Here is a 25,391-nt window from a genome sequence, read left to right on the forward strand (position 1 = left end):
AATAGTCATAGTAGGGGGGATAGGATAAAGGTTATAAGTAACATCATGTCCAATTCATATCAGGTTTGTCACCAAGTGCTTGTGCCAATCTCATGAGGAAACTTTTGGTTTTCAGAGTTTTGGATTTAGGGATTGTATCTGAATGACAGCTTTGGTTTCAGGTGCACCTGGATTACCATTAATTGCACTTGTACCAGCTGGCTGACCTTGGGCAAGACAAACCGCCTCACTGTATCTCAGTTTTCTCACCTAGAAAATGGGGCAATGATCCCTGTGGAGGTTCATGGAAGCCACACAAGCAGGTGCAGTTTGCTAACCAGGCTGACAGGTTACCACCAGGAGACCTTGGTGAATCCATCAGAACAGTTTGGGGTCTATCTGCACACAAGGCAGGGGCAGACTCCCTGTAACCAATCTCCTAAGGCTGCCATATAAACAGATGATCCATCTATTAACAGAGAGCACGAGAAATACAACCATCAGCTGGACAGGGAGCTTTTGTTGGCCTGACCAGCATATACTGCCCTGCGATGAAAGCTCTGTGAGGATTCACGGTCTCACAGGGCTGCTGGGCGGGAGGGAGTCAGAACAAGGGACAGCATTATTCTGAAGAAGCATTTCTCAGCAGAGGCAGCTTGAGAGGACAGCCTCGCCCAGGAAGTGAGGATGCTGTGCCAGCCAGTGCAGCCAAGAACCCACTCCCCAGACAAGGCCAGCCTCAGGCTCTGTGACTCTCCCCTTCCCGTGTTTCCATTCACTCCTCCATTCCCCGTGAGCAGGTTTCCCTTAGTAAACCATGATCACAGCCAGCCCTCCTCCCAGCCTGACCTCCTCAGAAACTCGGGTATTTGATGTGTCCCAAACTCTCTGGTCACACATTTGCTGACAACCAACTGGTGACTCTTAGGAAAGGCCAGTTTGAGGCACCAGGGTGTCAGACTCTTGGTTTCAGCTTGGGTTGTAATCTCAGGGTCATAAGATCGAGCCCCATGGTGGGCTCAGTGTGGAATCCGCTTGGGACTCTCTCTCTCCCTCTGCCCCTCCCCACTGAGCAAACAATCTCTCTTCTCTCTCAAAATAAATACATAAATCTTACCCAAAAGGGGGGGGGGAGAAAGGGCAAGGCAAGGCAAGACCAGACCAGCTTACATCTGTGGCAGATTTTAGGCACCTAAAATGGTCACAACAATCTCTCTCTCCACGTGCTCTTCTAGAACCTTGTGCCTTGACTCTGGGCAGGTCCGTTACTCACTGGTCACCAAGAGAAGGGATGGAATTGATGCTGCCTGATTCTGAGACTAGGTTGTAGCTTGTCAGCCAGAATCTTGCTCTGGAAATCTTCAGCCCCCATGGAAGTAGTCTGGCTGCCCTGAGGCCACCACACTGTGAGAAACCCCATCTCTCCGCATGGACTCGCCCCATAAGGAGACCCTGAGACTAGATGGAGAGAGAAAGAGAAGGTTCTGGCCAGCCTCCAGCTACTCCAACTCCACCCGCATCCAACTAATACGGCCTGGAAGACCCCAGGCTACCAGCCAACTCTTTCCCAAATTCTGAAATCATAGAAACCAACAGAGATAATGAAAGGATTATTGTTGTTTTAAGCTGCCAGATTTTGGAAGGATATGTTGAACAGGAATAGATAACCAGAACAGAGGGCAATTTTATTTCCCTCCTGCCTAGGGAGACCAAACTCCCAGTTGGCATGGAGCTGTCCCAATTTATACCTTTTGTCTGGTATAATTCTTGATAGTGACCCCTTTGTCTCCCCAAAGGGCCCCAATTTGGATGGTAAAGTATATGTTCAAGTTCTTGAGCATACCCTAGATCCTAACAACTCTTTGCCTCACAGTCTAGAATAATCAAAATACATGAGATGCCTCACATGTAGGCAGCATTCAAAGAGATTGATGCTTGCTTTTTTGTCCCTTCCCCTTCTCCCTTTTTGTTCTGTCTGAATGCTCAGCAGTTTTGCCAAGGATGTCGTCAGGCGCAGCCCCCTCGCAAGATCCAGAGTGCCTTCCTCTAATATACGTGCCTCAGTGAAAACAGGGCACCTGCTACACAAATACAGCTTCCAGACAAGCCCAGAGTTCCCCCTTTTCACCAGATTCCTGTCACTGAGCCCCTCCCATGGGGAAATTCTGGAGCTGCCACTGATATTCAGGATAGTAAGGGTCTGAGTAAATTAGAGATAGCAGAGGCAAGAGACAGAGGAGGAGAGGGAGAAAAAGAGCCTTCTAAACCTCAGGAAAGGCCTTCCCCTCCGCACCCCACACTGTAAGGGATGGGAGCGTTTGAATCCACAAAATTGCTCTCAAATCCTGTCTCAGTCTTATTCACTGGGCCATGGGCCCAACTGGCCTGAGCCTACTTCTCCTCCCCCACCCCGCCCCGCATAAATGGGAGGGTTGATGCCTGTTTCAGAGAACTCTCAGAAAGAATCAAAGAGATGATTAATGATATAAAGCACTCAAAAATGCTACTTCTCTTTTGAAGGTAGTAGAGGTTCCTGTTAGAAAATGCCTTTGCCTTATCTGGAAGGGACACTCCAGAATGGTACAAAAGTCTGGTCAGAAAACGGAAATAATGATGCCTCACCTTAAGAGACATGAAGCGAGAGGATGTTTATGAAGGGCCTGGCAGTCACCTGTGGCTCTTTTTTCAATTTAGAAATTGCTTTATAGTCACTGACTCAGCTAGACCTGCAGCTATTTGAAGACAAGAATCTTACTATCAGTCATTACACATATAGGGCCCTGCTGCAGAGGGGGGCTCTCAATGATACCCATTGAATGAATGATCACAGACCAATTTTTGATCCTCTTATCCACTAACTTAGTCAACCAATACTAATTAGGGACCTACTCTATGTCAAGCACTGTTCTAACAAATGGGAATGCAAGCCCTATCGCCACTCCCTCGGGGTGCTCCATGTGATGGAAGAGACATGTGGATCAAATATGTATGCACATAATCATTTAATTACCATTGCTAGAAGTGTTCAGAGGAGGAAGCACAGGGAGTGGAAGGGAAGGTGTCCCCCAGGAAGTGCCTTTTAACCAAGAGCTAAAAACTAGTCAAAGAACAGAGATGACTTCCATGCAGAGATGATAGCTTTGGGGGAAGTCTTGAGGAAGAAAGAGTCATAGAACCCAGGCACTGGAAAGAATGTGGGCCAGTAAACTCAATGAAGATGCCCAAGCCAGCAGCTGAGAAGTAGCTCATCCACCCTGGCAGACAGCAAGCTCCAAGAAGATGAGGGGTGCCTGGACAGAGAGGTCAGAAGAGGGAGAATGTGTTCATCTGAAGGGGGGTGTAGAGAGGGAAGTTAAGTCTCCAAAAAGGAGGGTAGGTAGAAACCAAGCAGGAGGGACACCTGGCTTGGTCAGTTAGGCATCTACCTTCAGCTCAGGTCATGATCTCAGAACCTGGAATTGAGCCCTCCATCGGGCTCCCTGCTCAGTAGGGAGCCCACTTCTTCCTTTGCCCCTCACCCTGATTATGCTCTCTCTCTCATAAATGAATAAAATCTTTTAAAAATAAAAAGAGAGAAGAAAGAAACCAAGCAGGAATCAGAGAACCCAGAAGAGGGGAGGAGTGATTCCAGAAGTGGCCATTTTGTTAGAATTCTGACAAAATTCCCCAATGTGGGGAAATGAGGACCAAGTGGCACTTGAGGTGACACCAAGAAATAGACAAGGAATTGGAAATGTTTACCAAAAAGTCCATAGAGGGTAAAGTGTCATCAGAGAATGAGCTCCCCAGCACTGGGCACATCCAAGCAGACGTAACACAACCAGCTAGACAGGTGTGACAAGGAGATGCCTGTCTAAAGTGAAGGCTGGACTGGATGGATGACTAAGAAAATCTCTTGAAGTCCCTGGCACACAAAAATTTGTCCTTCCCTCCTCAGAAGGCCACATAAGGAAATTGAAGGGGCCTGTTCCCTCTTCCAGAATGCTGGTCTCCAGGATCTCCCAACTCACTCCCTCATACTCTCCAGTGTCTGCTCAAAAGTCACCTCCCCAGAGGGGCCTCCCTGAACTCCCCCCTTATAAGTGCCACACCCCAGACCATTCTCTAACACAGAGATCTGGTGCAGCATCTTTACCTACTTCTCACATCTCTGTACATCTGTCCAATGTCTACCTTCTCCTCCTTCAGAGCAAGACCCTCGTGCACTTTGCTCCCTGCTGTGTCCCACACCTAGCCTATCCTGGGCACATGGAAGGTGCTCCACAAATGTCTGTTGAATGAGTAAATAAAATCCCAGCTTTGCCTTTCACTAGCTATGTGACCTTGTGTTAGTGATGTTACCTCTCTGAGCCTCACTGGACCAATTGTAAAATTATTATTAAGATATTGTAGTCCTGGGGATCCCTGGGTAGCTCGGCGGTTTGGCACCTGCCTTCGGCCCAGGGTGTGATCCTGGAGTCCCAGGATCAAGTCCTGTGTTGGACTCCTCGCATGGAACCTGCTTCTCCCTCTGCCTGTGTCTCTGCCTCTCTCTCTCTCTCTCTCTCTCTCTCTCTCTCTCTCTGTCTGTCTCTGTCTCTCATGAGTGAATAAATAAAATCTTTAAAAAAAAAAAAGAAAAAGATATTGTAGTCATGAGGTTAAGGACCTTGTCACAAATTGAAAGACTGCTGTTAGCCATTGTTGATAATAATGAAAAATCAGTCACTCAATTGCCCAAAGGCAGTGTTTGTGCCTCTCCAAAATGGGAAGACACTGTGAAATCTTTTGGGAAATGGGGATCTGCCCTCAAACCTACATTTTTCTGGCAAGAATGTTAAGGTTTTTAATTTTACAGCCTCTAAAGGCAATATCCAGAGGCCCTGGATTCATTAAGCATTTCCTGGGCATGCTCTGCGTACCAGGCACTGTGCTCATGAAACAATGCAAATCCAGAGTCTGGATTATCAGAGGTGGGGGACACAGGTACCAGAACCAGACATGTTGTAAGCACAGCAATGGAGGTCTCCACCAAGTGCTGTGGACACACAGAGGAAAGGACCTGTCCACAGAGGTCACTTGTATATCCAGCAAACGTCTTCAAGCACCAATGGTGTGGTAATTCTAGATGCTGAGGATACAACAGTGAACAAAGCATGTAAGAGCCCACCTTTTATGAGGCTTCCATTTCTAATAAGGAGGAAAAAAAAACAAACAAGATAATTTTTTACAAGACAAATGTTAGTCATCCAGCAAAACACCAACACAGAAGCAAAAAGAAGCAGGAGCCACGTGGCCTCCTCAGTTCAAAACCCCAGTTTCACAATATACTGTTCGGCCTAGAGAACTCCTCCCTATCTTCATCTGCAAAACGGGAATAGTAGGCTTGACCTCACACAGCTGTGGTGAGAATTAAATAAGTTAATGTAAATCCCTGGAATAGTGCCAGACATGTGATAGTGAGAAAGTAAATGAGCACAGCATGAGGCTACTGGGAGGAGTGGTCAGGAAATCTCTGATGAAGACATGAGTGCATGAAGATCTAGGGGAGATGCATTCTGGGCACCAGAAGACCACAGGTAAAAAGGTCTCTGGGCAGTAATGAACCTGGGTATGACCCAGAAAGAGAACACTGCCAATGAGAAGCTGCCATTTCGAAATTTGCAGGCCACAGAACAGAGTGCAGGATTTTATCCCAGGCTAGAGGTAAGCTACTAAACCGTTTTGAAGGAGGAAGATGGCAGGTCGGGCACACTCTGATTTAATGCAAAGGAGGGTCATCCCAGCTACATGTGGACAGTGGGAAAGACAGAGAAGCAGCAGAGGTATGTATGGGCTGAGAAGAGGAATGAAGGCAAGATCTCCCACCCAAAGCCATAGGCCCACTACTGAGAATGAGACAGGACACTCCAAATCCTTCTCCATCTGGGGAGACGTCTGGGCCAAAATATGGGAAAGATGATTAAACTCTGACACAAGGGAGAGACTGCAGCAGATGGCCTGTGAACCCACAGGAAAAAAAAAAAAAGCAGAAGAAGAAGAAGAAGAAAGACATGTTCTAAGCAATTGAGCAAAAATACATCTCCCCTTACATTTTAAAACACAATTAATATTGATCTTAATTTCACTAATGTTGAGTGCTTATTTATGTGCCCAGGCTAATGTGATAAATTTCTCATTCAATTCTCATAAAACCCCCATGCATTCACTCAACAATTCGATAAATACGCATTACTGGCCCTACTCTAGGTAAGACAGACAAAGGCTCTATTCTTATGGAGTTTATACTCTAGAGGCAGAGACAAAACCTAAACAAGAAAACAAAAAATATTTCAGGGGCACCTGGGTGGCTCAGTCAGTGAAGCATCTGCCTCCAGCTCAGGTCATGATCCCAGAGTCCTGAGATGGAGCCCCACATCAGGCTCCCTGCTCAGCGGGGAGTCTGCTTCTCTCTCTCCCTCTGCACCCCCTACCTCCCCCCTCCCCCGCTCATGCTCTGTCTCAAATAAATAAAATCTTTTAAGAAAATATTTCAGAGCATGATGAGAACTATGAAGGAAATGGAGCAGAGTAAGAGGGTGAGGAGGGACGCAGGGAGGAACAGCCTCCTTAGAAATGGTGGTCAGAGAGGATCTCGTTCACGGAGGAGATAACTCTTGGAACAGAGATGTAAATGATGGGACAAGCCAGCTACAGTTAAATCTGGGAAAGAGTGTTCCATGCAGACGGCACAGCCACTGCAGAGGCCCTGCTGAGCTAGATATGAAGTTGATGTACTTGAGGCACAGAAAAAAAGAGCATGGTGGCTACAGCACATAGGAAGGCAGGCATAGGGGCACCAGGGTTGTACAGTTGGTTAAGTACCTGACTCTTGGTTTCAGCTCAGGTTGTGATTTCAAGTCGTGAGACGGAGCCCCTGTGGAGCTCTGCCCTCAGTGTGGAGTCGGCCTGAGATTCTCTCTCCCTCTTTCCCTACTCTCACCCCTGCTTCACTTGCTCTCTATCAAATAAGTAAATCTTAAAGAAAAAAAAAGAGGATATAAAGTTGAAAGGTAGCCAGGGACCAGACAGGCCACAGGAAGACACTCAGGTTTCACTCTGAGCGCATAACAGGAAGCTGCTAGGGGACTGTCAACAGATCGCTTTGGGTACCACTGGAGGAGGAACCTAGAGGAGCAAGAGTGGGCACGGGGAGTCCAAGCAGGACGCTGGTGCTGGTGGGGGAGGTGCCAGCCTTCGAGATGTATTTTGAAAGCAGAACAAAGAGCAGCCCTGGGTAAAGGACCGAATGTGGGAATACGGCGGAAAGGGAAAAGGAACTACCAACGATAACTACAAGGCTTTGCACCGAGCACCATTAAGTGGGTGCCATCAGCAAAAATCAGGAAAATCGGAACCTGAGCAGGTTGGGAGACAATCTATGGAAACAAGTGTACCCAGTAACGTTTTCATTTTGCAGATGAGTAAACAGCTTGAGAGAGATGGAATAACCTGTGGGTGCCATTTACCATTTTCACACGAACTTATTTTTACCCTCATAGGGCCCCAATATTATTTATTATCTCCAGTCTGCAGATAAGAAAACTGAGGCCCGGAGAGGTGAAGCCCGCACAGCTAGTGAGTGGCAGAGCCGAGCAGGAAATCGGATCTAAGGGACTTATTTTCCAATAAAGGGGTCAGGCTGGAAGACTGATAAGGAATCCTAGCCGGCCGGAGAGCAAAGGACCTGCGGCTTGAATAAAATCACATCCTCGGATTCTCTTTCGGTGTTTTTGACATCGCCGACTAGGATTCCAGGACAAATTCCAGGGGCCGGTAGTCGCAAAGGGACAGCAAGCACATCACTGCGCACCTGAGAGTCCCCACCGCTACCGAACACGCAAGGTTCCCGGCCTCCAGCTGGACGAAGCGGAGCAACAATCCGCGGACGCGAGCCCCGGGGGCCGCATCCTACACGTCGGCGGCGGACGTCGTCGTGCGCGGAGTCTGACCCCGGCGGGCAGCCCGCCTGCGCTCGCGGCCCGGGCTCCCTGGGGCACCTCCGCCCTCTGGGCCTCGGGTCCGAGCCCCACGAACGGCTAGAAAAGGCCGGAGCCCCGGTCCCCGTGGACACCGAGGCGGGCGCCGCAGCGTCGGGGAAGCACAGCGACGCGGAGCGGCCCTCGCGCTCCCCGCCTCCTGCCTCCAGGGCACGGCCGCCACGTTTCAAAAACTCGGGACGCCCTCTCGGGGCGCCGCCGGACGCGCCCGTGACGTAACTGTAAACACACCTCCCGCGGCTGGGCTCCTCCGAGACCGTAAGGCCACCTCGCAGAGAACAGTGACGAACTTCCGGGCGTGCGACGGGGACCGTCGCTTTACGACCCGTGCGTTCCGCGGTCGACTCCGGAGGAAGCTAAAGGGCAGTTTACGACAGCGCCGATGGTGTTTACGGCGCCGGCCGGTGCGCGCGCATCTTTCCTCCCTTCTTTACCGTGTTCCTCGGAGGGCACCCGGCTGCGCGGTCTCCGGCCCGGACCATCTCTCGCCATCGGGGCCGGCAGAGGCCTTTACAGGTGAGAGGAGTGTTCCGTAGGGCTCCGCGGGTCTCTGGGGCCGGCTTGCGCTGGGCCCGGCCTTCGGAGGGGAGGCCTCCCGGAAGAGACCCCCGTACGCCTGTGGCCGCCGCTGCTCCTCCGCTGGGCGGGGCAGGACTCCGCCTTCGGGGACCCCGGGGCCCGACACACTTGGGGATGCGGGGCACGGCCTTGAGGGTGGGGTCCCCCGGTCTTAGGCGCCGCTTTGCGGCCACGGCCTGAGCGACTTTGACAGTATCTCTTAGCGCCGTTGGGTCTCCGGGCCTTCAGAGGGGCCTGCGGCTCGCTGAGTTTGTGTGAAGGTTATGGGGGGGCTCCAGGCTGAGCAGGGCTCGACCTGCTCCCAGGGGTTCCCAGCCCAAAGGTTCTTCCCTTTGCCGTGAAATGGACGGCGGTGGCGGCGCAGGTCTGGTCTGATCTGAGGCGCCCCCCCCCCCCCCGGGGCCGGTGGCTTCTGATCTGTAGTGGCCCGCCCGCCGAGCGCCCCCGCCGAGGCCCGGAGGGGCCTCCCCCTCCCCTGTAGCCGCTACAGCTGTCACCGGCGCACCTGACCGGCTGTTTCTGCTTCTGGTTCCATCCTGCTCACTTTTACTTTACATGCGTTGAAGCCAAGGGACTTCCTCCCACCCTCTGGAAGATGCATGCCAAGCCTTGGGTCTGTTTCCTTCGTCAACTGTGGCAGAACAACCAGATTTTTAAAATATCATTGGTGTGTTACTAGGTACGGCCTAAAGCCCCGTTTCTTCTCCGGCTGCTCCCCAGCTATAACAAGGGGAAGAATGCTGGGCTTAAGACAGACAACCCTGGAAATCAACCGTATTTTGAAGCAGTGGGCAGATGGACAACCTAATTGGCCGAGCTGCAAAATCTTAATCTCCAAAACGGGCGTGTGGGCGTGGTTAGTGCTGTTAACTTCTTTAGCATAGTGTCTGACACATGGTAGGAGCTCAGTAAATACTCATTTTAACATGAATCGTCGTGAAACTGCCACCCCTCTTCTCAGTCCTCTTCCCCTAGTATAGCTTAAGCTGAGAATCGGAGGAGGGAGCTCTCAGGAACGTTCCCTGTTGCTCTGATTCCCGGTGTCGCTTCTGTAGGAAGCCTGACCCTCCCCAGTATGGGACACGGAGGAGAACTTACTACAGTCGCTGTACCTGTTCCCTGTGGTTACTCTCCAGGCTCCCGAAATGAATTTTCCTCTGGGAACTCAACCTGAGGATTACGACAGATGGATGATAAGTGCACAGGTCTTTGATCGGAACTGTCAGGCAAAGATCTGTTCTGTAGCCCCTGGCTTTTACTCACTTGGGAGGAGCTATAGCATTATGCAGAGTGTGGGTTCCAGCCAGACTGCTTTTTTTCAATTTTTTCATCAGCTAGCATTGCAAATTTGAACAATTTCTTAGCTTCTGTGTGTGCCTCAGTTTTCTTATCTGAAAAGTGGGGATGACACTAGCCGCTCCCTCAGGATTGTTGGGGGCATTCACTGACTTTATGCAGGGTAGACAAGAACAATAACTGGTACTGATAATATCTACAAACGTGATGTATGGCCACTTTTATGACCTAGGGTTTATGGTAACCTCAGCTTTCTGACCAGCTTTTAACTTGGCTCTGTGTCCACTTGTTCTGCATAAGGATTTATATTGATAGAAAATTGGAAAAACAAGAAAGAAAAGTTAGATATCAGGATATATTTATGGACTCCTTTTTTCTCAGCACTCTGCATGTGAATGTATTTTTGCAAGTCCCAGTTGTAATTGTGTGGCATTTTAAAATGAAGCCATTTCTCCTACATGTAACTATCAAGGCCTTCACAATGATCTTGTAGGGTCTTGATTCAATTTACAGATGAAAAGACAAGGCTTGAGGAAGCTACAAATTGTATACCTTGGCAGAGGTGTTTCTGAGAACTAGAATGAGGTCATTACACTTGAGACAAGGTTACTCATTCCATCAAATCTAAGACACCACTTCCTTTAAAAAGCACTACTATGTTATGTAGCACTAAAAAAGAACACCTGCCAATTAAGGCAGCCTATCAAGCATAAGATGCAGCCGCATTTCAAAGACATTATAGTGGAAAAAGCAGGTGTCACAGAATCAGTGCAATATGGTAATTTGGTTTTGTTAGTGGTCTTCTAAGTATTTCCAATATTATCTATAGGAAAATAGTTAGTAGAGCTCAACAGTTGGGTGTTCCATATTGTGTGTTGCTTTTTGAATTTTATCATTGTGTCTTAGATTACCTCAGTAGGCTTTTTGTGTTTGGAGGCCTTTCTTCATGAAGCTACTCACATTATTTGTATTTTTAAGGTTTTAGAAGATGGCAAAGTTCATGACACCCGTGATCCAGGACAACCCGTCAGGCTGGGGTCCCTGTGCGGTGCCTGAGCAGTTTCGGGATATGCCCTACCAGCCGTTCAGCAAAGGAGATCGGCTAGGAAAGGTACTCACCTGTTAAAGTAAATCTTTTAAGGTATAGCTGCTACTCTCTGTTAGTTAATTCCAATTGTATTGTCTCAAAAGCATAACTTGTGAGTTCCTTATAGGGACACCAGCTGGGGAAGGTTCTCACATCTGGGTACTTGCAGTCATCATTGGAAAGCTGGGCACTTACAAAGGCCTTGGGAGCCAGTCCTTCTTACATTGTTCCCAGACTATGTCTTCATTTACAGGGGTTTCTGGGTTAGGAGAAGCATGTCTGATTGACCTGTGTGCTCTTTCTTCTCTTGTTGCTTTTACAGGTTGCAGACTGGACAGGTGCCACATACCAAGATAAGAGGTACACGAGTAAGTGTTCAACTGACTACCCAGATCAGGGCCTTGGGAGGATTGTTACTTTTTCTAGTAACCTCCATCCAAAAGCATTCTAGAACAGGAACAAAATGCTAATGATAATTCATGGTTTTTAAGGGCACAGTCTGAACTGACTGTAGACAATATTTACTTCTTTTTTAATGGCCTCCAAACTTAGATTGTTCATTAAAGAGGTTTAATCTGTTATAGTGGAATTTTTTTCCTCCCACTTTTAGGGAACCATGAACCTTTTCACAGATCCTTGAACTCATTCCCTTTTTGCACTCCAGTGCCTGGGAGTTACTGAACCTTTGAAGCCAATCAGTAGACTCCAGATTTTAAGATCCTGATGGACTAAATGGGTTGTTGTTTGTTTGTTTGTTTGTTTGTTTGTTTTTCTGTGCCAGTTGAGATTGTTGGAAGTGGCTAGTTGGAATACTAAGTTAAGTTTATTGGGATTGAGGTCAACAGTAAAGTATATCATAACCCATTAGGCAATTGATGCAGATAATTGCATATTTGCATTATGCATGCCACTTATTTGTCCCTTCTGGGAGAGTAAATCTTAACTCCTGTTCTTACAGAATAAGGCAGGGTGTGAAATGGGCTTGAGGTCCTCAGACTCTGTTTTGACTTAAAAAGTTCATTAGACCAGAACTGTTCAAACTTGAATGTGCACATGAATCTCCTGGGATCTTCTTAAGAGGCTGATTCTGATTGAGTGGATCTGGGGCAAGTCCATATGCATGCGCTTCTGCTAAGGATCCTGAGTGCACGCTTTAAGTAGCAGGGCTTTACACCAGCATGTGTGTAAAGTCTGTAGGTGGTAGCTGTTACACATCACTGCCTTTGCTTACAGATAAGTACTCCTCTCAGTTTGGTGGTGGAAGTCAGTATGCTTATTTCCATGAAGAGGATGAAACTAGTTTCCAACTGGTGGACACAGCACGCACACAGAAGACTGCCTACCAGCGGAATCGGATGCGATTTGCACAGGTAGGCCAAGGGCCAGCAATCTTACCATCTTGGAGCCATTACCATTGGTTGCCACCTTGTGCATACTGGTGAGAGGAAAGTGCATTCTCATAGGTCTTCCAGTGACTTTCAAGTAGCTGACCAGTGACACGTTGTACTAAAGTAAACTTACACTGGGTCCAAAGATGCATTTTTCTTAAAGGTTTTATTTATTTGAGAGAAAGAGCACGAGCGGGGGTGTGAGGGGGTGGGGCAGAGGGAGAAACAGGGCTGCCCACTGAGCACAGCCCAACGCAGGACTTGATCCCAGGACCCTGATATCATGACCTGAGCCAACCATTTGGTGCTTAACCAAATGAACCACCCTGGCATTCAGATAGTTTCGGTTTTTGTTGCCCAGTGGCTAGGGCATCATGCCTTTGTGCTAAGAGAAGGTGTTTGTGTCACGTAAAAAGGGTCCTGTTGCCTCATTTGATTGCCGTGTGCAGGTTTTATTAAGTAGAAGGTCCAGTCGGGCTGCATCTTACTACGTAAAGAGGCAAACTGTAACTCTAATAAAAGCCCATAAGCCTACTTCAATAAAAAACGTGCAAATGTATGTCTAGGCTAAACCCAAGTGCTCCCATTGAGCACTGCCTTTTGTCTGTCAAATCCCCAAGATTTTTTTTTTTTTAATTTATTTATGATAGTCACAGAGAGAGAGAGGAGAGAGAGAGGCAGAGACATAGGCAGAGGGAGAAGCAGGCTCCATGCACCGGGAGCCCGATGTGGGATTCGATCCTGGGTCTCCAGGATCGCGCCCTGGGCCACAGGTGCCAAACCGCTGCACCACCCAGGGATCCCCAAATCCCCAAGATTTTGACATGGGTGTTTTTTCTTAATTCCCAGCGGAACCTCCGCAGAGACAAAGATCGACGGAATATGTTGCAGTTCAACCTGCAGACCTTGCCTAAGAGTGCCAAGCAGAAAGAGAGGTGAGGTTTTCCATTCTCCTGGAACATGCTATTCTTCAAGACTGACTGTACTCTGAAATCACTGAGCCAAAGCAGGAGGATGGTTGTCTTCCCCATAATTGCAAAAAACAAAACAAAACCGCCCTGATTCCAGGGAAACCACTGGTTTAGCCTGCCATCGTCCTCCAAGGGCTATTCTTGGCAGATAGAGGAGCTGGATGGTACTTGGCAGTGGCCATGCACACTGGTAGGAAATGAGGGCAAGTAAGTCAAGCCCTGGGGCTCACGTAGGCTCGGTTCTGCTGTGGCACAAGTCCAGGGGCATCCTTCACACTGGGCCCTGGGAGCTGTGTCATGCAGCAGCCCTGCCCCAGGCTGGGGCTGCCAGTAGACTCTGCAGGGGGGGTTAAAGCCTACTTGCTCGGCACTGGGGAGCAGCGTACTTCTACCACTCTAACATGGCATGCTTTTGCTAGACTCTTTTTCACTAAGCCCCTGTTTTCTTTGTTGCGAGAAGTCCTGATGTTGAGGACGAGGTTTAGTGGAAGAGAAGGGCAGCTTCTGCCTTTTGAGAAGCCATTGACTTAAAGGTCTGCACTCAGAGCACAATCTTTTTACCTTTCTAGAGAGCGCATACGGCTGCAGAAAAAATTCCAGAAACAATTCGGAGTGAGGCAGAAGTGGGACCAGAAGTCACAGGTAGTGTATCCACACCAGAGTTTTCTCCAGAAACTCAATTTTGCTGGTTAATTTGGTTTTATAACCACTTTATTGAAACAAAATCCACAGGTTATACAATCCACCCACTTAAAGCATACAAGTTCAGTGGTTTTTGGTACATTCACAGATACGGGCCAGTGTTACTGCAGCCAGTCTCGGAACATTCTCCTCATTCTGAAAAGAGCCCAGTACCCTTCAGCACTTAGTCCTTGTTCTCCTCAGCCCTTGGCTGTTACCAGTCCCTTCTGTCGCTGGATTTGTGCTTCTAGACATTTCACATAAACAGAATCCTACAACATGTAGTCTTTTGTGTCTGGATCCTCCCACTAAGCATGTTTTCATAGTTCATCCACCTCGTGGTGTTTGTTCATACCTCCTTATAGCCGAACTTGTATGGATATACCACATTTTGTTATCGGTTCACTATGGTTTCCACTTTTTGCTGTTATGAAAAATGTTGCCGTAAGCATTCATGTACAGGTGCTTATGTGGGCACTGTGAGGATAGAAGACATCCGTAAGCAAGAGAGAAGCTCCAGTGGCAGCAATTAAGATTTTGCTGGACACGATGCTCGTTGTGTGTTAATGTCCTGAGAGAAATAAAAAACTGCTAAAGCTTCTTTTCTGAAATACATAACATGTAAAAGAGCTGGTGTTCCCTGGGTGCTGACATCACCTTCAAGTAAAAGTCCTGATTGATTTTTATTTCTTGACCCCTTCAGTCATTTTCTAGATTATAAACTCCAAAGAGTCAGGGATTCTTTTATAAAGCAGCCAACACATGGCAAATGTTCTGAAGAGATTTATTGACTAAAAACCCTTCACACTGTTAACATGCCTTTTGCTTGTGTTATGCCCTAGCTGTAATTCTTTTCCCTCCACTGGTTTTGCACTGCAGAAACCCCGAGACTCTTCAGTTGAAGTCCGTAGTGACTGGGAGGTAAAAGAAGAAATGGACTTTCCTCAATTAATGAAGATGCGCTACTTGGAAGTATCAGAGCCACAGGACATGTAAGTGGCATCATTTGCTACCTTCCGCCACACACTTAGTTGTGTGGACCTGCTGCTGTTCCTAAGCCATAGTATTTCCAAAAGAGAATTTGAAGCTGCTAAGACATTGCACAAGATTAATAGATGTGGGGATCCCTGGGTGGCGCAGCGGTTTGACGCCTGCCTTTGGCCCAGGGCGCGATCCTGGAGACCCGGGATCGAATCCCACGTCGGGCTCCCGGTGCATGGAGCCTGCTTCTCCCTCTGCCTGTGTCTCTGCCTCTCTCTCTCTCTCTGTGTGTGTGACTATCATAAATAAATAAAAATTTAAAAAAAAAAAAAAAAGATTAATAGATGTGTTTTTAAAAATCAAGGCTAAGGCGAGACTAGGAGAAAGAAGTTCGCTGATGTTAAACTTGAGAGATTTCTTTCCACTTCCTGGCATCGTGAGCAAAAGAAAATTAAACTCAAGTTGTGTGGCTCTTTTGGCAAGAAGAGAGAATAGTTTGTCAGAAGCAAAGCTTCCTGACATTACAAAGAGCTGTTTACCTCAAGTAGCAGATCGATGTCAGTGGGGACCGGAGTACCAGGTTAGAAGTCAGTGCATCTGGAGGCCTCTAGAACTACCTGTCTATCTTGGCCTCAGTCACCATGTCATTAAAATGTGGAGGTTGAGTCAATCAGTTTTGTTCATGCTGCTCTGTGGGGCCATATCCAGAGCTTAGGGGACGGGCCCTGAGTGAACTCTGAGAACTTGTCTTCTGTCCTCATCAAAGAAACCATTTATTTTTTAGATTTCTGGATAAGAGTTTGGATTCAATGTCTTTTCGTTTTAAGATTTATTTTAGAGAGAAAGCACACAAGCAAGGGGATGGGCAAAAGGAGAGGGAGAGAATCTCAAGCAGGCTCTGACTCCCTGCTGAGTGTGGAGCCTGATATGGGCTTGATCTCACCACCCTGAGTTCATTACCTGAGCCAAAATTCAGAGTTGGCTGCTTAGTGGACTAAGCGACCCAGGCACCCTTCTATAATGGCTTTTAAAATACAAACAAAAAATAACAAAAGCAGCTGATGATCTTCCCGTTTCCATTGTGTGTCTTCTCCGCTGTCCCGTCAGCGAGTGTTGTGGGGCCCTGGAGTACTACGATAAAGCCTTCGACCGCATCACCACGAGGAGCGAGAAGCCGCTGCGGAGCATCAAGCGCATCTTCCACACTGTCACCACCACAGACGACCCTGTCATCCGAAAGGTGGGCACCCTGAAGGAGTGCTGCTGGCTTCTACAGTTGAGGCTGCAGAAGGAACAGCACACAGGCACCTCCATGGATCATGGGACCTCAGAAACCCTTTTAGATAAGATGCTCCCAAACGGGACAGGACTAGATGGGAATACAGGCACCTTGCTGGCTATAATGTTGGGGTTAAGCAGAGGTGGACTCGAATCCCAGCTCTACCGGGCTCCCCCGCACCACCTACCTGAGGCCTTCTTTGCTTACCCATGAGATGGGTTGAATGTGCTTACCACCTGCCACTGGAGGCAGGACGAAAGCACTGCAAGGTGCCATCCTGGAATATGGCAAGTGCTCAGAGAGCTGCAGTCCCTGTATCCCAGGGTGGTGACTGGCCATGGAAGCTTGTGGGCTGGTTTGCCAGACTCACCCCTTAAGACAGGTAGAGGGGTGTGCACGTATGCTTGAGGGCAAGAAAGCTCCCTGCAGCTCCCTGCAAGAAAGCTCCCTCCGTGCACATGGGCTGTTTGGCCTAAGTGTATCTTCACATCTCTTTCTCTCTGTCCTCTTTGCAGCTGGCAAAAACCCAGGGGAATGTGTTTGCCACTGATGCCATTCTGGCCACACTGATGAGTTGCACCCGCTCCGTGTATTCCTGGGACATTGTTGTGCAAAGAGTTGGGTCCAAGCTCTTCTTTGATAAAAGGGACAACTCTGATTTTGGTAAGAAGCCTGTCTGGGAGCAGCACAAGGTGTCAGGTGTTCTGTTGGTTTCGAGCAAGTCCCTGCTACTAGAGAGTGGACGGGAAGTGGTCTGTGTCCTCACAAGCACTGATGGCTGCAGCTGAATCCCTCCCGGCCTCCTCACCGAAGGCCTGTCATGCACTACCTCCTCGAGGTGCCAGATTTCTGAGTCCTCCCATAGCCCCAGTACTGTGTGTGCAGATGTTACTCATTTGAATGGCACTTTCCTGGCTTCTGTCAATGCTCCATACCACCTTTAACATTTATGCCATGTTTTCTTTAAATTAATGCTTCTTTTACCTTTATTTCAGTGTATTTATAAAGGAAAGATTACATATGCATGTATTTGATAACAACATAAATGCGTATAGACACATCATGAAGGGAAACCAAGTCACTGAAATTTGATAGCAGTGAGATGGAACGATATTATTACATTCCACACCAGAGGCTTAGGACCTTCTTTTGTTAAAAAGCTGACAAAATCAGATATTATTTTGAGGAATCCAAAGGGACTGAAAGGGGATCGGTGTCTTATAATGTGCTTGAATTTAATGTTAGAGAGAATCCGAAGTTACCCAGTAGTGCTTCCTGCTTCCTCGCCTCTGCACCCCGCGCTTGGGAGAGCTGGGTTAGCAGATGCTGGAAGAATGGGCCTGTGTTGCTGGGATCGTGGCCCCTCCCTGCAGTGCCAGGCACATTGTTGATGACTCGGTTTCGCTGCTGGGTGACCACGCTGCCACTTTTGCAGACCTCCTGACAGTGAGTGAGACTGCCAATGAGCCCCCACAAGATGAAGGCAATTCCTTCAATTCACCCCGCAACTTGGCCATGGAAGCAACCTACATCAATCACAACTTCTCCCAGCAGTGCTTGAGAATGGTAAGGTGGAGAGAGCATCTGGGCACCAGCTTCTCTTTTGTCCCCTTCTATTGAATATCTGCGTTGTGGTAGGCTGTGGGGTTGTGGGACTGAGCAGGGGCAGGCATGGTCTCTTCCTGTCACAGAAGAGCTCCAAGCTGTGGCTTTGAGGTCAGACTGCCTGACTGAACCCTAGATTCACCACTTCAGAGCTTTGTGGTATGTGGTATGTTTCTTCTCTGTAGGGTTAAAATACTAAGCATACTTGTCTCAGTCAGACAGGATGTATAGGTTCTTTCAGGTATTTGACAAACATGCTGTTTTATACAATATACTGTTTAGGTGCTGGAGATCTAGTAGTAATAAGCAAAGTTCCTGCCCTTAGGAGGCTTCATTATAACGGAGAAGGAAAGATCGTAAACTAAACAAACGTTATGTCGAGTGGTGGCATGTCTCTAGAAAAGTGAAACAGGACAGGGGTCAGTCATGGCTGCGAATTCAGATACAGGGGGTCTGTGCTTCAAGTTGGGAGGAGTAAGCAGCCCCACGACATAGTGCATTTGGAGCCCACTGCCCCCTTGAGGGCTGCAGGGAGCCAGCCAGGACTGTAAGCTGAGTGCAGGGGCTGGTCCATGGGCTCAGCCACGGGTGCTTGCTGTCTTGTGACACCCTTGTCTGTTGGCAGGGGAAGGAAAGATACAACTTCCCTAACCCAAACCCATTTGTGGAGGACGACATGGACAAGAACGAAGTCGCCTCTGTCGCCTATCGGTATGTCAGCCACCTGGGCAGGGCGGCCTCTCTGAAACCCAGGAGCTTTGGGTACCAAACAGGCTCCTTGTTGGCTCTGCAGGTACCGCAGGTGGAAACTTGGAGACGACATTGACCTTATTGTGCGTTGTGAACACGATGGTGTCATGACTGGAGCCAACGGGGAAGTGTCCTTCATCAACATCAAGACACTCAATGAGTGGGATTCCAGGGTGAGGCGCGTTTGGTCACCCTGACCATTCTTCCTGCGGGGTGTGCCATCCCTGGCGAACTCCCTGGTTAGCGTTTGAGCCTTGGTCTCATGCCCCCCCCCCCCCCCCCCCGGCATCACACAGCTACCAGGAATTTTTTGTTTTCCCCATCTGAGTTTTTCCTCCCCATAATTCCTCATTGAGATTTGTGTGTATGTGTAGAGAATGTGGTTACAGTTTAAGATGTTTTCCTATTTTGCACATAGGAAGCGGTAGTAACTGCCTTCTCATGGGATTTCATCTGAAAATGTTCCAGTCTGCCCTCCTGTTGGCTTCTGCCCTCTGCAAGCGTGGGGGTTTGGTCTCTCATCGTCTGGGTTGGCGGGTTTCGTGGAAGCCCCGGAGCTCTTCTTTTGATCTGTTCTTTCACTGAAAGCAGCCACTACCTTCTCTCCAACCTTTTGGTTTCTTCTTCCAACTCCTTCACTTCTTGAACTCAGAGATTCTCAGATCAGTGAAGATTTGGCTCTTCAGGAGGCCTCTTGAAAGAAACGTCCTTCCTTCATCTTTCCTGCTTCTGCTGCCCTCTCACGCTAGTGCTCTGTGATTGTTGGCCTGCTCCCCTTCCTGAAGCTGCCCAGGCTTATGTGCCTGACTTTACAGTGGGTGGCAGTACTCCTGGGGCTGCTGTACCAAATAAAGGGTCCTCCATGGGAAGGATGGCTCAGGCTGAGCCTCTGTCAAACAGGGTCTGATGAGATGGAGTCTATGGGCCATTTTGCTCTGCCTTCATTAGAGCCTTGGGGCTAGCATTTACCACCACTGATTCCCACTCTCCAGCCTCTGTCACCTGATGAAAGAGCACACCAGAAGCCTTACTACAAACTTAGCCCTGGGGCCAGTGGCCTCATCCTAGACTTTCCACCAGGCCTCCACATAGCATTTGGCATCACTGTAGCCATGTGGCTTTGCCCCCTGTGCTGCTACCTTACCTGGACCCATACGTTTCTTCCCTCCCTTCACTTGTTTTCTCTGCTGGTTCGCTTCCTTTTTGACCTCCAATGGATTCTTCTTTCAGGGAGCTCTTTTTGCCACAATTACTTCTGTATACCGCCTCATATTTGTTTTCTTTTGCTCTGTAACAAATTACAGGCTTAAAATGAATCTGAAGGCTGTGGAAGAAACTTCTAGGTTCATTCTACTTAGCAGAATTCAGGGTTCCTTGCCATTGTGGGACTGAGCATCCCCATTCTCTTGCTACCTGTCACCTGCGGCTTCTCAGCTCCTGGAGGTCACCCACATTCCTTGCCCCAGGGTCCCCTCCATCTGCAAATCAGCAACAGCACAGCACTTTTCTCCTGCCTCCAAACTCTGACATCTGTGTCTGGCTTACACCTGGATTTAAGAGACTCATGGTTATGTAAGGCCCACCCATGTGGTCTCCCTTTGTTAAGGGACTTTAAGTATATGTACAGAAAACCTTTGACATAGAAGGGGTAGCATAATTGTGGGTGTGATGTTTCCTCAGCGGCACGGGGCCATGCACACGTGGGAAGGGGCCATTGGGGGTCATCTTAGAATTGTGCCTACTCGAAGCCTCAACATTGAATTCTAACAGTGATTCCTCAGATCTGCTCTAATTCCTTTTCCATTGTTATTCTGCTGAAATCTCTTTTCCCTCCAATGTCTTCATTTCTTTCCTGCTCCCTTAGGCTCCCTCGAACATCTCTCCCTTGGTTCTGCCAACATCACCCCAGTTTAGGACACTGTTAATCATGCCTGTTACTGCGCATTTACTGACCTCCTGAGCACCCTCCTCCACCCACCCCACCCCCACGCTGCTTCTGTCCAGCACAGATGTGTGGAGAGGCTCATGAAATGCCACAGCAATCTCGTAAGGGTGATTTTTGAGGGAAACACATCTATCTCTGAATTTTTTAGGCCTAGCTTCTAAAAGAACTCTAGTATTTTTTATTAGCCTCTGGTTTCCATGAACCAAGGCAATCTGGGAATCTCTGCCATGTGACCCTCAACTAGTCACTTCGCTCAGAGTCCCAAGTTCCTACATGTATGAGAGAGGTGGTTGGAGATTATCCCTTCTTTTTATGCACGTGTATATACACAGGGTCAGACTCTGGCCTCCACCTCCACGCAAGGCTGACCCGGCCTATGGCCTGTTTTTCCCTGTCTCTCTCAGATCACACCACCTCCAGCCTCTGTCCATGTCCTCCCCTTGGTTAGCTATCCTGTTCCCTCCATGGAACCATTCCTTACCACACAACACATGCTGAACGCTTGTCCTTGCCATTCATATGGTACTTGTTCACTTGTAAAAGATGTGTCTGTCTAGACAAGAGGAGTTACAGTTTGCTGGGTACCTGCTGTGTGGGAGGCTGCGTGCAGAGGGACCATGTCTTTGCTGTTTTAGAGGTGACAGTCTTACCTGGGATCTACCTGCGGACTAACCTACTTCCCAAGTCAAGCCCACAAGGGAGTTCCTTCTCTGCTGGAGGAGGTCCCAGGCCTCGGGCAGGAGGAGCCCCCCTTCACTCTTGTGCTGGGATTGCCTTCCACAGCACTGTAACGGCGTTGACTGGCGTCAGAAGCTGGACTCTCAGCGAGGGGCTGTCATTGCCACTGAGCTGAAAAACAACAGCTACAAGTTGGCCCGATGGACCTGCTGTGCTCTGCTGGCCGGATCTGAGTATCTCAAGCTTGGGTGAGTTTTGTGTCCAGGGGTCATGAATGCATCTGCCACAAGGAGGGGTCTGTGGGCAGGGAGAGCAGGGCTTGCCTCTCCCCTCTCCTTTGGGAAGAACTGATTATTTGGCCTTGGGTGTTGCTGTGGCTCTGTGCGGGCCTGCCCCCACCACCAACACCCCTTTCTTCCCGCTAGTTATGTGTCCCGGTACCATGTGAAAGATTCCTCACGCCATGTCATCCTGGGCACCCAGCAGTTCAAGCCCAATGAGTTTGCCAGCCAGATCAACCTGAGTGTGGAGAACGCCTGGGGCATCCTGCGCTGTGTCATTGACATCTGCATGAAACTCGAGGAGGGCAAGTACCTCATCCTCAAGGACCCCAACAAGCAGGTCATCCGTGTCTACAGCCTGCCTGATGGCACATTCAGCTCCGATGAGGATGACGAGGATGAAGAGGAGGAGGAGGAAGAGGAGGAAGGTGTGTGTAGCAGGCCTCTTTCTGAGGTCCAGGGTGGCTATAGGCTAACTAGGGACTGAGCTCTGTAGCCCTGGTATAGAACTGCCGGAGAGCTCCCTGAGACTAGACTTTGGAGAAGCCTTCACTCTATAGAGCCAGAAGCTGTTTTAAGAGCCTTTAGATCACCTGAGGGGCTCAGGGGGAGAGTGGCCTTTGAGAGGCTAGAGTGAGGAAGAAGCATCTAGAGAAAGGCAGTGGAATGGTTAGCCAGTGGTCTGAAGGAGAAAAGATGCTCTGTGCTAGTTACACAGGCTCAAAGCTGCCTCGTGCCTGCTATTCCAGCTGGTGACTGAAGGAAATTCCCCTTAGCCCCACAACAGTCCAAAAGGCTTAACTTCCAAGTGGAGGTGGTAAAAAAAAAAAAAAAAAAAAAAATCATAAGCAGGGCACCAGTAGGACATGGCTCATTTCTCTGACATTTTGTGTCTTTCAGAGGAAGAAACTTAAACCAGATGGTGACGTGGAGCTGGAGTTTGTGATTCCACTGAGCTTAGAAGGCTTTGGATGCCCAGTGGAATGCTTGTCTGATTATTGTTGAGGTTTGAAGGTGGAATAAAGTCTAACCATTTAGTCTCCTACCTTCGTCACATGCTTACATCGTGATTGACAGCCCTTGTGCCTTCCCCCAGGAGCTCTTGGGAGAGGGAGGGTTTGCAACAGCAGTTTACTATCTGGAGTTCATAATCAGAGCTCCTTAGTTTGTTCCTGAGCATCATTCATCGTATAGTCCTGTTAGAGGGTGAATGTCCTTGATATTTTTGTTCTTAGAACCACTTGACATGATCCTCTCCTGGGGGTTTTGTCCTGGGGATGTGTCAGCGCGTGATGGAGGTCCCAATAAGATGTCCATTTGTACAGGCATGGGTGCCTGCTGGCTGTGTGCCAGACCCAGCTGTTGCCCTTAGAGACACAAATCCCTCATAAAAGGCAGAGCAGGGGCATGGTCTTTGAAGGCCAGAGTGGGTTTGCTATTCATGAGGGCCATGCCCCAGGAGATTCTGACAGATATTCCACTGGGTGGTGATTGCTGTTTGTAAATTGTTTTGGTTTGGGCGATGACAGTCCCAAGCTGGCGTCCTCATAGAATGTGTCATAAATCAATTATACATCTTCAGTTATATAAACTTTTTATAAGTGAATAATGTTCTAATCTTGATGGTCTGAAGTAATTACCTTGCCAGGTATTATACTAAGTTTTCCATAAATATCTCATGAGCCTGACCCAGAACTGGAATATTGGTCGAAATGATGCCACTGTACTGATGAGGAAACAGGCTCAGCTTTTGAGTAACATTCTTGAAGTTACTATTTTAATCAAAATAATTGAGCCTCAGGGGCGCTCAAGTGGCTCAGTTGGTTAAGTGTCTGCCTTCGGCATGGATCATGATCCTGGGGTCCTGGGATTGAGCCCCACACTGGGCTCCCTGCTCAGTGGGGAGTCTCTCAGTCTCCCTCTGCTCCTCCCCCTGCTTAAGTGCGTGTACGCACTCTCTCAAATAAGTAAAAATCTTTAAAATAACTGAGCCTAAGAAAGCAACCAAACATTTACTGGTTTTGCTAAACAACTAGGACATGAAACATGCTGCTGCTTTTTTTTTTTTTTTTAAGATTTTATCTATTCATGAGAGAGACAGAGAGAGGCTGAGACACGGCCAGAGGGAGAAACAGGCTCCCCCCATGGGAACCTGATGTGGGACTTGACCCCAGGACCATGACCTGAGCCAAAGGCAGACACTCAACCACTGAGCCGCCAAGGTGCCCCTGAAACATGCTTATTGTAGAGCCTTTGAGATAGGTAGATTGTTAAAAAGTACACATTAAAGTGATGTAACAAGTGCCATGAGGTTTCAGAACTGGGCCTGGTCGTCACCAGACTGCCTCTCGCAGACCCATGATGCAGTCCAGCAGGATTAGCTGGGATGAGTGGGCAGGTGGAAGTCAGTTTCAGCCCTGGGCCCTAAAAACTTTGCACCAGCTTCCACATGCTTCATTTATTCAGTTTATCCCCAACTTGTATGTGTCCTGCTTGGGGCCATCAAGCTGATGCTTCAGTGTTGACTCAAACTGCCCACTGTATTCCTGCTGCTTTTCAGCCCAGTTTTCAGACGCTGCCATATTTTATCAGTCCTGCCTTCCCTTTACTCACAAGATGAGCATCTAGTTTCAGGTACTTGATTATTTGCCAGCACCCAATCTCACATCTTCACAACCACCAAGAAGTAGGCCTTCCTACCTTATTTTTGGTATTTTGCATAGCCTGTCTGGTTTCAGTGTTGATTGAACAGATGCTTACTGGTGGCCTGTAAGCCAGGTGCTGGAGGAAGTACTGAGGTCATGAGAGAATACAATAATTTCTGCTCTATGGGCCTTTTCTCTGATATGGATACAGGCTATAAACAGATGAAGTGGCACTCCTTAATGGGTATTTTGTTCTGAGAGGTCAGAGAAGACTTCTTCCCTAGGGAAAATTTTTAATAAGAAGCTCCAGCCATGCAAAGCTAGACCATCACGTTCTTTCCACAGCAGGCATGGCTGCTTTCCCGTGAGAACCCTCAGCCCCATCTCACTGGACTATTTAATGACCCTTGAAGGTTTCTGTACTCCTCTCAAAACAGCCTAGGTTCTGCCCCTGTAACTCCAGCCAGGGTCCACATTCCACCCGTGCAAAGCCAGCCTTGATCACCCAGTTTACCTCAATGGCTCAGGATCATCTTCCTGCTGTTCACATTCCCTCCATTTCAGCTCCACTCGTACCTGTGTATGAGCAGTGGATTGGTGTCTACACTGGCCTATCGTAGGCCACTTTGTTTACATTACCGAGAATGCAAAGCATGATTCATGAATAAAAAACTTAGGAAAGAGCTCGTAATTTGGAGTAAAGCGGGGGTTGGGGAATTAATTCCAGGTTCCGCTGAACTGGTTGGTCTCTTCTGCAAATCGCCGCTAAACCTCCATTTGGCCGGTGACCACAGAATGCGGGAAACAATCGCCTACCTCTCCTGGCTGGTGGGACACCCCGCCAGTCACGCCTGTTAGTCAGCAAGCACCTGCTAGTTGCTTTTCTCTGTGCCAACCTCGGCCTGGCCTCCGGACCCCCAGAGGTGGGTAGCCAGCAGGTGTTTGGCTACGTTAACGGTGGGTGGAAGCACTGCATTGATCTCCAAAAGCCATCTGCCCCCGCGCTTCCCCCGCACGTGGAGAGGCTGAGCCTGAACGCCCGCGCCCGCCCGCAGCCCCCCGCGGCCAGCACGTGCGCGCCCGTCCCGCGCCGCCGGGAGCCCGCGCCCGCCCCGCCCCGCCCCGCCCCTCCCGGCGTGCCGCGCGCCGCGCACGTGACCCCCGCCCCTGCGATTGGCCGCGCGGGAGGGGAGGGGAGGGGAGGGGAGGGGCGGCCGCGGCGCCTGCG

At 48.9% G+C, this 25,391-nt stretch overlaps 1 protein-coding gene across 1 annotated transcript; it reads left to right on the forward strand.

The window, feature by feature from the left end:
• Positions 1 to 8,359: 8,359 nt before the first annotated feature.
• Positions 8,360 to 22,563, forward strand: EIF3D (eukaryotic translation initiation factor 3 subunit D). The gene is made up of 15 exons (XM_055329118.1): positions 8,360 to 8,513; positions 10,851 to 10,983; positions 11,282 to 11,327; positions 12,193 to 12,329; positions 13,197 to 13,282; positions 13,888 to 13,960; positions 14,879 to 14,991; positions 16,088 to 16,220; positions 16,775 to 16,922; positions 17,695 to 17,825; positions 18,490 to 18,575; positions 18,658 to 18,787; positions 21,343 to 21,485; positions 21,663 to 21,946; positions 22,419 to 22,563. The coding sequence occupies exons 2-15, from the start codon at positions 10,861 to 10,863 to the stop codon at positions 22,430 to 22,432; spliced, it is 1,647 nt and encodes a 548-aa protein (XP_055185093.1). The 5' UTR covers positions 8,360 to 8,513; positions 10,851 to 10,860; the 3' UTR covers positions 22,433 to 22,563.
• The last annotated feature ends 2,828 nt before the right edge of the window (positions 22,564 to 25,391 follow it).

Source organism: Nyctereutes procyonoides, unplaced genomic scaffold (genome assembly GCF_905146905.1).
Source record: "Nyctereutes procyonoides isolate TBG_1078 unplaced genomic scaffold, NYPRO_anot_genome, whole genome shotgun sequence".
Lineage (NCBI taxonomy): Eukaryota > Metazoa > Chordata > Mammalia > Carnivora > Canidae > Nyctereutes > Nyctereutes procyonoides.